We start from the raw sequence: 12,366 nt of genomic DNA, 5'->3' as shown, positions 1-12,366 counted from the left end.
CAAATCCCTGGTTGCCTGTTACGGGTTGACTAGCAACATTTGGCCACAGAAAGCAATATGAACACAGTTTTAACACACAGGTGGCTACAAGAGAAGGGCTGTGCTGCATGTTGTCCTGGGGTGACGTTATGAAGCCGCTTTATTCCTTAACCATCCGCTCAGTGCCCAAGGACGCTGTGCCTCTAAGACGGACCCGGGGCCGGGGCTGGAGCCAGGGGCTGGAGGGGGCAGTTGAACGGTTCAGCCCAACAGCTCCAGGGGCTCGGTGGAGCTCGGGAGGGAGCGCGCCGGGAGCGCTGTGCTGCTTTTTGGTTTCCTTTGTGTTCTGGCTAGCTGGAAAAAGTTCAGTTGGTTTCTTTTCTTGTTCTTTTTTCCCCTTCCTTCCCCTTGCCTCACTGCCTCCCTTCCCTCCTCGCCGGTCCAGGGAGCCTGCAGGGGCGGCCCCAGTGGGCCCGCAGGGTGGCCCCAGCTAGCCCCTCTCTGGGAATTTGTTGTATTTTGAGGGGGGTTTTCTATCCTGTTCTGCCCTGTTTTGTTCGTGTGTTAATAAACAGTTTGGTTTCTTTTTCCCACTTTCACTCCTTGTGACCCATTTGTCTCATTGATGGAGGAAAAGGGGAGGAACACTCATTCCAGAGTGTTTCCTCCTAAAGTTTTGTATCAAAAACCAAGACACATGTAAGCCCAGTATCTCCTCAAAGCGGTTCGACCTACTTTTCCAATTACATTGCAAAGTGAGTCAGACTGAAACCATTGTTGATTGTCTGCTCCACTTCAGATAGTTGCATGTTCGTTTCAGCTTTAGAAAGAAGTTTGTGTCAGCGTTTTCTGTTCCTTGTAGTTGCACTGGCTTTTCAAAAGTATTTGAGCTAAAAGTATGTTTCCTGAAGTTCAAACACTAGCACAAAAAATATCTTTTTCCTTACTACTGCCACACTGAAGCAGACGGTGAGTACTAAGACTCTGAACCAGTAAGCATGTAATGATTCAATTTCTGGGTGCAGAAAAGTAGCTGTTGGGTCAAAGCAGACATCTACAAGACAGGCTGTCATTGCAAGTTAGTTTTAGTTCAAGTCCCCTGGAATTAACCCAGTAACACTCCTGTAGTAGATCACATGAGCTGCACAGATGCCCTGTTGCATTTCTAGCTCAAGTTTCACCCACAACCTCTGGCAGACCATCTACCTTAAGCTGAAAGTCTGTTCCAGCTCTGTGTTATGTGTGAACAGTAATCAGATTAGGGATGACACCTAGGTTAGGCCTCAGGTTAGTAAAGACAAAATTGCAAAATTCGTCCTGATCCCTGTCATAATAATGTCACACAGCTAATTGTGCATTCTCACTATGGAACCCACAGCTACTTTGGCACACAGACCATGATGCAATTGTTATGCATGGGGGACAGATACGCTGCCTGTGAGTAATGCCAACGGGTGAGTGCAGAGGAGTTATTTCAGTGCAAACTGGTTTTGGAAAATGTTTGATTCTGCAAACTACAAAGCAACTTGCTCCCTCTGAAGTCAATAGAAGTTCATTTTGCTTTTCAAATTCACTTTGATTAACGTGGTCTTGACACCGTGGCACTTACCTTGTTGTAAAGAAAATTGGTAGCTGTGAAAGATCAAAGATTTTCTAATTTAAGGTAGGAGGAAATGTTTGCTTCTGATGAAAACCTTATCTTCATAATAAGCAGTACTACAATCTGATAATCTACCATTACTGAATTTCCTTTTCTTTTTTTTTCCTTAAGCTGAATTTACATCACCTGTAGAGAGAAATAAGGAAAGTGGATTGAAAATGCCAAACCTATGCAAATTTTGTGATATTAAAGTAACAACCTGCTCAAACCAACATCAGTGCAAGAGCAACTGCAACATCACTTCTATCTGCGAGAAGAGTAGTGAAGTCTGTGTTGCCATATGGTAAGTTATTTCTTCTTGCAGCTGGGGACAGGAGCACACCCTCATTCATCATGGCTTAGTACTTTCCTTGATTGCTCTGATACTCAGAATGTCCCTGCTACCTCACCACACTTTGCTCTCTCACTCCCAACTCATATCTGTGCACAGCATACCAAGAGTTGCTTGAGGTTAACAATTCTGATATGAAATGTTCTGGGGACTTTTTTTTTTCTTCTAAAACAGTTCTGTTCCAGCTTAAGCTGTTATTGGAAAAGAGGCATGGTCTTGGGCAAACCATTAAACTGTATCCACCCACAGCACTCAAGAGTAGAAACAGATTTGAGGCTCGAGAGGATTGTGGTGACAGTTGCTGAACAAAGACAATTCTCTCTCAGGTTTCAAGTGAACTAGATTATGTGGATTTATCACAAGAGGCTTATTGCCATGTATAGGTAGAAATACTTCCTCTTAAGGGGAAAAAACTTCTGTGTAGGTAGAGACTTTGATATAGGAACGATGCCTTTTGTATAGCCTATGTCTAGGTTCAAAGAAATCAAGAGGTTATGAAAATTAGTTGTAATGCTTCTTTAGGATTTATTGGCTTTAAGCTTGTGTTCCAGTCTAAAAACTGAGGGTTTGCGCTTTCATAAATGGGAATCCAATCCTACCAAAGAAAGCCAGAAACACTGTTAATGAGTTAATAACTGGACTAAAGGAACAGAACTGAGTCCTTGCAGCATTGCTGCTGATTTACAGAGGGACATAACTTATTTGTGTGCTAAGGGATTAATTGTGTCCATTGACTTGGGACGTTCAGTGTAGTTGGAAGTAGGCACTTTAATTCAGGATCAGTCCAGTGTGCTGTTCCATATTTGTCCTGCGCTTCTTTAGTAAGTCATCAGTGTCTATTATCGCCATAAAAAGGGGCTGTTGTACAACTTAAGATACATTTTGGATTTTTCATGACCGTTTATCTAAAAGGCAAGAAAACTGTAAAGTGCTTTTTGCCTTCAAGACTTTTGTCAATGAAATTAAATCTGTGGACCAGGACAAAACACAGGAATATGGTCCAGATTATCCGCTGTAAATATTTCCCTGACTGTGAGGCATCTCTAGCTTGCATCAGTTTTTATGATTGGTGTTTTGGTGGAGGATTTTTTGGTTGGTTGAGGTTTTTTATATATATAACTCCTTCAGTGCACAAACTGTGCTGATTGTAGGCTTCAAAAGCAAAATGAAAAGGCCAACTCACTAGAAATTCCTCAGATTTTGAGGAAACAATTCCGTTTTTGTCATAATTTCCCACAGATTTTTACTGTCTGCTCAGTGACCGCAAAAACCAAAAGTATGTTCTGAAGTTCACAGCAGTTCATTGAGCATTAGCTTTAATAATTCTAAGTGAGATTTCAGAGGCACTCTTCTGAGCTTAGCAGTAATGTGATATAGGAATAGCTGTGCCATTGTACAGATGTGAGGAGCCCAGATACTGCCAAATTTACCCCATTCAGGAAAGACAGAGAAGAAAATACGATGCTCTTTAAATACCATTTATATTCTCAAAAGAGGCAGATTTTGGGCAGGCGCAGTCCTGTCTGCTCCCTTTGTAAAATATTCCCTTTTTGATTTCAATTTTCTCCTTTTCATTTTTAGGAGACAGAATGATGAAAATATGACATTAGAAACAATATGCCATGATCCCCAGAAAACACTATATGGTCACATTTTGGATGACTATAAATCGGAGCAGTGTTTGATGAGAGAAAAGAAGGATGATGGGGGATTGATGTTCATGTGTTCCTGCACAGGTGAAGAATGCAATGATATGCTCATTTTTACATCAGGTAGGTTTAATAATTTACCTTGAATTCCTACATTCCTTGCATATAATATTAACTGTATTATACCAATGTACTTTGGAACTGCATTTTGTGGGGGAGAACTAGTGGCAGGTGCTCTTTTGGTCTTTTATGAATCTTGCAAAGTCTCAACCTTTCTTTTCTGTGTCTGAGGGTACTTCTTCCTGCCAGGCTGTCCTCATTTTGAAGTAAGTCTAATATTCAGCTCAAGACACTGCACTTAAAAGCTGATGGAAGATGAAAGCAAGATGCTCACAGTTGTTCTGTTGATACACCAAAATGCAACACATGTTAATTACATTACAAAATCTAAACTAAAGGCAAATGCCATATTTAAGGTCCTACCTCCTCTAAAAGGCTGTATTGCCACAGCATGTTATCTACATATACAGATGTTACTGGTAATGTGATAGGATGTAAATTTTAAGTCAGCTTCCCTGGTGTAAGTGACCATCTGTACCTCTCTTGTGGCGGGTGTGAAGTAGCTAGGTTCGTTCTCTGGGACATTTGTTCCCTCACACCTACTACGGCACAAGGAAGCGTATGTGAGTTCACAAACCAGGGAAATGTGAGTACAGACCAAACCACAAGTGCATAACCCATCCCCATTCTACTTCATGAACGCTAATATAGGCCACTGCAGACACAGTGAAGGCAGTACGGATGTGTGCAGTGCTGGTGGACCTCATGCTGCACACACAGATGTGCATGGTGCAGGCACCCCTCATGCTTTATTTTCTCCTACCAGCTGTGATTCTTTCACTGCGACCAAGTCAGGTCTCTGAGGCAAGTGTGAGGCCTCCTATGCAGAACTCTGTGTACACACACGTCTGAAGGAGTGTGGCCCACCACACCCATCCTCATCACCCCTAAGTTCCTCAGATATAATTAAGTCCTTGTTACCTGAGATAACGACAGGTTGGGCTGTTGTTTCCACTCCTGGGAAACATGGTGTGTGACTGCGCTGAGGGGGACAGCTATGTGAGTGACTTGTAGCTGTCACTTCCTAGCTTCCACGAAGGCTAACTAGTTTAGGTCACAAAACCACACCAAATTAGCCAAGAGCAAGCTAGCAAGTCTTTGCTTCCCTGAGCCCAGGCTATCCATATCTGGTGCCACCCCTCATCCCCATCTTCCTCATCCCCTCCCCAAGGTTGATTCGAAGCCCGACAACCTGACTGCTGATCCATGGTTGTGTGACCAACCCTTACTTGGGTGTTCTTTAAAGGATTTTGAGTATATACTGGTATTGATATGAGCACAGATGGTAGACCCAGGACCTAATTCTAACTGATTGCCTTGATTTTATTGAAGAGAATGTGTTCCCAGAGAAGAGATCTTACTCTGTGTCAGCTGTCTAGTGATTTTGTACAACATGAACCACACCCTTGTGGATTTTGGCTACTTTGTTGTGAGTTAGCTACGTTATAGCTGTTTTTCCTGGAGCTGTGTAGCTGAACGCAGTCACTGATAAATGTGTCTTTGGTGCGTATGGTTAGGAAAACCGTTCTAGAAATTCAACACAAGTGCCTTCATTCCTATCAACTCTGCAGCCCACTCACACTTCCAGATCAACCTAAAAGGAGTAGTAGAAATTTAAACCCAGTCTTTTTACCCTAATTCCTTTCACTCTTCCAAGTGGAACTTTTCCTTCTATGTCATGTGCTGTAAGCACTCTAGGTGACTCATGAAAACCATGTGCTACTTTTATATGTATTAAGTGAATAACTACAGATAAAAATTAAAGTAATGTAAAACTTCACTTTATAACATTTCCAGTTCATTCACAAACACAGGCATTAACTCCAGTCGGGAGCAGGGAGAATTGAGGCTTTGTCATTCCTTTTATATTGTTGTGGATTAGTGTTTCTTTTAAATGAAAACAGCCCCTTTGGGTTGCTTGCCTGGTTAGCCATGGCAGGAAGACAAACGATTTTTACAGTATCAGACATGCGGTTTCCTGTCTGTGTTTAACTTTGAGCAGAACATCACAGCCAGCTGGTCCATGGCTCCTCCAGACAACTAGATAATAGCCTGTAATAATTTTGCCTTTGGAATGACTGTCATCCAGATCTATTCTGTACATTGTTCTTGCAGGGTTTTTTTCGCTACGTTTCTTGTACACCAGAGCAAGAATTTTTGCAGTGGTTTTGCACATTCTGTAGTTTTAGAGAGCAAGACAAGAGCTACTCTAAAAAAGCCTGATCAAACAGTGATTTTAGTCATTTACTAGCAGAAACTGAGATAAAAAAGATTGCAATTTTTCACCCGTGAATTGCAGAATTTCCTTTCAAGCTGCTGCTATAAACGACTACTGTTATACCTCTTCTTCCTGTATGCACACTTAAGACAGACCAGATTTAGTTCGTTTCTAGTGTTTCTGGGGTAAGAAAGAAAATGGGTAAGGCAACAAGTTCTAATTTCCACCAAAGGTTAGTCACCAAATTCCAGTGATTCACAGCTGAGCTGTTATTGCTTATGGAAGAATTGGTTTATAGCACTGTTGGCTTGCATAGTTCTTGACTGTGAAGGGCAAACCTCCTGACTCCATTTTTAGACACAAGCATCTAAAGGTTTTGCATATTGGAGGTGTTGTGACTCACCCAAGGGTGACTTCAGAAGTGTTTGAAGTACTTACATCAAAATCAAATGCCTGTTTATTGTATGGATTTTCATTTAAATTGCCAATCTGCAGGACACAGTCAGAAACATGTGCCTGAACATGCCTGTAGTTCTGCTGTGTCAGGGGGCTGACCCTGATTCAGATCTCTGGCATTTCAGGCCACAGGCACCTGGTGGAAAATACTGAGTGCAGAATTGCTCCAAACAATGTTCTGTAGTTCTTGGAGGAATAATATGCAGGATACAGGTAACCATTGTAAATCCGACTACTCTGTGTTTATTTTTTAATCCCTCTCTTTTTGTGCCAGACAAAATTGTGGGTGACTGGCAAGCGGCTTACACCCCTGTGGTGGAAAAATGCTTCTCACAGCAAAACTCAATGCCAGTGTGTTGTAATTATTATTTATTCGAAAGTCTAATGTCGGTGTTACCAGAAGGCAAAGCCAGGGAGCAAAACCACTGGAAAAGATTAGCCAGAATCAGAGGTAAAAGGCCTTGGGTGGCTAGAAGTTGCCTAGGTGGCAGACAGAGGCCTGGTCCTTCTGTCACGGAAAAAATGAGCGCAGGATTAGACTACCAGGGTTTTTTGCTCCCTGATGTCTGGTTGTGTCTGCTGGATCTTCTGCATCTTTACCTTCTTCTGCTTTGATCTGCTGTGATGAACTAGGTCTGTCTGTAGTTGTTTGCACAGTCCCAGTTCTCCCTTGATGCTTGTGCAGCTTTGTTCCTCAGCATTCCCTTCACCACAACATCTCTCAGCCATTAGCCAGTGCAAGCATGACAACTGCTTAACAAAGCTGGGTTTTATTAACAATCCCTGTAAACAATTCTTTGACTGAAGTCAAGCCTTATTTACCCTAAGGGACCAAGCAGGACTGTGCCCTTTCCAGCCCCACATCTGACCCGTTCTCTGTGGACCAAGATGACCAGGTACTCATTGTAGACAAGAAAATGGGATTCCTGCATGTTACTTAGTGCATGACCTACCTACCTGCTGTGCCATGCAACCCCTTTCTCTTATGCAGCTCATTCAGACACAGTCATTCAGCAATGTGCAAATGAGCAGTGGAAACTGCAAAGAAGAAAACAAATCATTTAAGTACTGTTGTCAGTATATATTCAGTTGTTATCCTGGGCATCAAATTCAAACCCAAGCAACATTGCAGAGAACTCAAAAATTGGAGCCAGGATTTTAACGCAGCTCTGTTTGGTTTATAGTTGTTTCATTCTAATAACTTACATGACGATAGTTTTTTTATCCTCACCTGTCTCTTGCCCTGCTATGCAGATCTCCATGCAGCTTGCAACCGAGGTGTCTGTGGGATTGTTCAGGTAGACTGTTTATTGCTCACCTACTGCAAGATGAAGTCATTCTTTTGGGCACTCTCACCACACCCAAATATGGGGGAAATCTTTAGCAGCAACTCTGAATCATCCACACAGTTGCCTTGGAATACCAAAATCTCAGTGATAGAGATGACTGACAACAAGAGGTCAGCAAGACAAGGTCAACAAAAGTTTATGAGAATAATGAAGCTAACCGGGGGGGGAAGTGTGTCAAGGGAGGGATGGTGTTGTGCTGCCTAAGAAACTTCACATTGATCATGGTTTTACAGAGTTGGCTAATTGAGAGTGTAAGAGACATACCTATTTGATTAATCAATTGTGACTGAGTCATTTGCCTGAACGAATTACACCCTATGGATTTGCAGTGCATCAAGGGCCGTGTTTGCTCGCTGTGTACGGTTAACTGGGAGAGCAGCTGTTGCTCTGCTGCCTGAACCACCACAAGCATGCCTGTGTGATGCCTTGTCCCGTGCCCAGACTGCAGGAGATATGGATAATGTTTCAGAGTGTCCTTAACTTCATGTCTCTCATTTGTCTCTAACACGTTGTCCCTGTCTTTTCCTTTCTTTCTCTCCTCTTCCTCTTCTTACTAGAGTCAAAGCATTAATGATTTTACTTGACTGCATAGGAGGATCTCAGACTTAAGAGCAGACTTAAAATCTGTGCACAAACAGTCACCAGTCCATAAATACTTATGTGGTGAGTTGTCCGGTGCTCAAGGAACACCAGAAGGGAGATGATTACAGCTGGACTGCTTCCAAGTGAATTTAAACAAAGGCTTTCATTAATCCCTTTTTCTGTTATCCAACTAACATGTTCAGAACGTAACTGTCTTCCAGCTGCCCCATAAAAGAGGTCAGTAACATTACATAACATTGCACAGAGCCTCTCACTGCTTGTATATTGGCTTTGTTCTCTATGTTTCCTCCTAGGTATTTGCAGGCACTAGAGTCCCACCCAGTGCCTGCAGCTGTGTGTAACCAAAGGAGAGGCTGTCTAATGCTGAACATCTGATTCACTTAATGGGATAGAAAGGAAATAGGATGAAAAGAAGCTAAAGAAGCCAAAATTTTGTTTTGCTCTGTATTATTGATATTGTTTTCTTCTTAGGAAAATAACCATGCTCAGTTACAGATTTGTGTAAAAACAAACTAGGCAGTGCTCTTCCAGTCTGGTTGGCATATTTGTTACAATTTGCATCACTTGAGAGCTTAATAAGTATGGGAATTTGTCCAACCTTTTATCAGGTTGTCATGGAAGAGACTTTAATAATTACAGACAGAAACAAACTGTAACTAACACTGGCAACATAATATTTTGGGAAAGGTTGGAGGGGTGAAACTCAGGCTGAGAATAAAAATAATGGTTAATGTGTGGCATCTGTTGGAACATATTGAAACTGGAGAGATTGATTTGTTCCAGAAAACCACCAGCAAACAGCAGCAGACACCCAAGCTCTGTAACTGAGCCATGTATCACAGAAACTTAGTCACATCATGTAAAGTTAAAATATGTTGGCTTTCGTATTGCTGAGTAGGAAAGCTCAGCTACAAAAGTCAAAGTGTGTGAGAGATGCCATGTACACACAGTGAAGGGACCTATTAGAATGGGAGAGATAGGAAGGGAGTGCATTAGGGGGTGGAAGATTTTAAGCAAATGGGTGCTGTGCCAGCAAACCAAGGAATTACACTTCTAGCCAGCAGTGAGGGAATAAAAACAGCAACAAACTATTTGTTCTGTCTTAGAGCTTAAGAGTTTCTTAAACCTCCTGGGTGCTGAATTGCATACTTGGCAATCAGTTTAAAAATGAAATTCTGCTTATAATAGATGAAATATCCATTAGGTCATTGCTGCCCAGCCTTTTTGCTGAAGGAAGCCACCCAGAGGCAATCAAGTTGCCTGCCTCCCACCCCTGTGACTAAGATGTAGCCATTCCCATCAGGTGACAGATGCACATGCATGACTCTTCCAGCATGTAACACATGTAACTGGGTCATGTAACTGGGGATTTTCCCTGGGCCTTACAGAGAAGTCTTGAGTCCTGATCCCCTGGGCGGTCATTTGCCAAGGGCAAAGCTGCTGGTCTACAGGGGAGAGCAGCCACAGGTCTTCAAAATTGCTCATACTTTTGCCTTACTACCTTTCAGGAGAAGAGATAAGTGGTGGCACTGGACAATGACATTCATTAAGTGCTCTGTGGGCTGGGTCTGGTTTGTCAGCCATTTGTTGACTGGAGAGCTACATTTAGGCAGCCAAATACTCAAAAGAGCAAGTGAATGAGTTCCCACACCTTTAAGTGAACCCTTAGGGCACAAAGTGCTGGAACCTGCACCTGGGTCACAGCAACCCCATGCAATGCTGCAGGCTGAAGGAAGAGTGGCCAGAAACTGCCTGGAGGAAAAGGACCTAGGAGTGATGGTCAACAGCAGCTCAACATAAGCCAGTAGTGAGAGCATATGGCCAAGAAGGCCCATGGCATCCTGACCTGTTTCAGAAAGAGTGGAGCCAGTATGACCAGTGCAGTGATCATCCCCCTGAACTTGGCACTGGTGAGAGCACATCCAATCCTGTGGGCCTCTCGCTACAAGAAGGACCTTGAGGTGCTAGATTGTGTCCAGAGAAGGGCAGCAAAGCTGGGGAGGGGTCTGGAGCACAAGTCCTATGAAGAGTGTCTGAGGGAGTTGGGGTTGTCTAGCCAGGAGAAAAGGAGGTTAAGGGGGACCCTTTTTTGCTTTCTACAACTGCCTGAAAGGAGGTCGTAGCAAGGTGGGGGTCAGCCTCTTCCCCCAAGTAAGAGGCAATGAAACAAGAGGAAATGGCCTCAAGTTGTACAAGGGAAGTTTAGATTGGATAGCTGGGAAAATTTCTTCACCAAAAGGGTTGTTAAGCATTGGAACAGACTGCCCAAGAAAGTGGATGAATGACCATCCCTGGAGGTATTTAAAAGACCTGTAGATGTGGCACTTAGAGACATGGTTTAATGATGGACTTGGCAGTGCTGGGTTTACAGTTGGACTTGATGATCTTAGAGGTCTTCTCCAACCTAAACAATTCCATGATTCTACAGCAGGTCTGGCAGACCTGCCAGCTACTGGAGGTAGTGCCTCTCCAGGAGAGAGATACTCTGGTATCTCCTTTTCAGACTAAAAGATGAAAACATACAGCTCAAGCACAACTTACTGGCCTTGACAGCTTTGGTTTACCTAGTCCAAAAAAGCTCTTGTCAAATACAGGAACTTGTTGAAGGAATTCAACCTTCAGGAAAGTCTGCAAGAAATTCCAGGTTTATTTTCCACTGGATAGTAAGATAGAGCCCACTCTGGTTTTAAAATCTAGTAATCTCTCTCTTCTGCTATGAGTTGGTTCAGCATAGAGCTCAGGGAGAGGTGGAACTGATCTCCTGTACAACAAAGCTATTAAATGGAAAAAAAAAAAATCATCTCCAGCAAGTATGAAAAATTAAAATGTTTCCAAGAAACTATCATGATAAAAAAATGCAGGTTAGTTTGAGGTGCGGCATTTGAATTTGTTCAGTACCAAGTATTTTGTGTCAGGATCAACTGTTTTCCTAAGGAAACACCCTCCACCCCCAGTAAAAAAGCTTCCCACCTCACATCTGTAAAGCCCCCAAAACAATGCCTGTAAAACTAGCAGGAGTTTTAAAAAGTTGGATACACTTTCAGACCAGTTTTGTCCTCAAGGTTGTTTCAGGGAAAAGTATAGGAGTGTCAGAAGCAGAGTTTCTGTTTTGAAAATCAACATTTCCCACCAAACAATGTTCTGCTGGAGATTTCCAAGCCATTTTAATTCTAAAAAGGCCAAAATCAGGAAGGTATATGAGACATTGAGCTACAGAATTTCATTTCCACTTGAGGATTCTTCAGTAGAGATAAACTAAATTACCCCAAACAGCTGCTCAGAGTAAATTTCATTTCACTGGAAGTTAAGCATTTTATGGAGCTAGTTTTCATCCAGAAAGTACTAAAGAGATGGGCAGGCTTTTCCATATTTTGTTTCCTAGTGTCTTGCTCAGAAATCACTACACGTGCAAGGTTCAAACTCCCATTTTGTGAAAAGCTCTCTCTTGATTCAAACAGAGCAGGTCTTGAACTTGAAGCTCCCGTACCCCACCCATACTAGTCCGCTCACTGCTGGGATTCAGCACTCATATACATCTCCTGCCAAATTGCAACATTTGAACAGAAATTCTGTTCAAGCAAAAGCATTCAAAAAGTGTTGGTTTTCATTCCAGTGTGGAATTCAAATCAAACTTTGAAACCTCAGAATTTCTACAAAATGGAGTTTTCCTCCAGTCAGCTCAAAGGGCTGCTTTGTGTCTTGGGATCTTGCAAAATAACTAGATCACAGTTCTGTGGCTGGGACCATGGTTTGTGACTTCGTGTTTCTGGGAATTTTTAAGACACTGCACAAGTTTGCAATACATCAGTGTCGATATATTTAACTTGAGTTCTGCTAATATCAGATGTATTCTTTCCCTGCTGTGTGGCTTTGACTAGCAGTTGAATAGGCAGCAGCTTTAGAGCTCACAGGAGCAGCAGACAGCAAGGAAGTAGTTCTGTCAGTACTGGCTGGGCATTCTGCTGCCCTGCCATTCAAGTGTGTGTCCTCATTTCATTGCC

At 42.6% G+C, this 12,366-nt stretch overlaps 1 protein-coding gene across 2 annotated transcripts in view; it reads left to right on the top strand.

The window, feature by feature from the left end:
* TGFBR2 (transforming growth factor beta receptor 2) overlaps window positions 1–12,366 on the top strand; it is a 61,129-nt gene that overhangs the window by 26,385 nt on the left and 22,378 nt on the right. For both annotated transcript variants that reach the window (XM_032107574.1, XM_032107581.1), the window contains 2 exons: window positions 1,751–1,922; window positions 3,552–3,742. In XM_032107574.1, the coding sequence (XP_031963465.1) occupies window positions 1,751–1,922; window positions 3,552–3,742 (363 nt within the window). The remainder of the gene's footprint in view (window positions 1–1,750; window positions 1,923–3,551; window positions 3,743–12,366) is intronic.

The sequence above is a fragment of the Corvus moneduloides genome, chromosome 1 (genome assembly GCF_009650955.1).
Source record: "Corvus moneduloides isolate bCorMon1 chromosome 1, bCorMon1.pri, whole genome shotgun sequence".
Lineage (NCBI taxonomy): Eukaryota > Metazoa > Chordata > Aves > Passeriformes > Corvidae > Corvus > Corvus moneduloides.
This window is presented reverse-complemented; position numbering and strand designations above follow the sequence as displayed.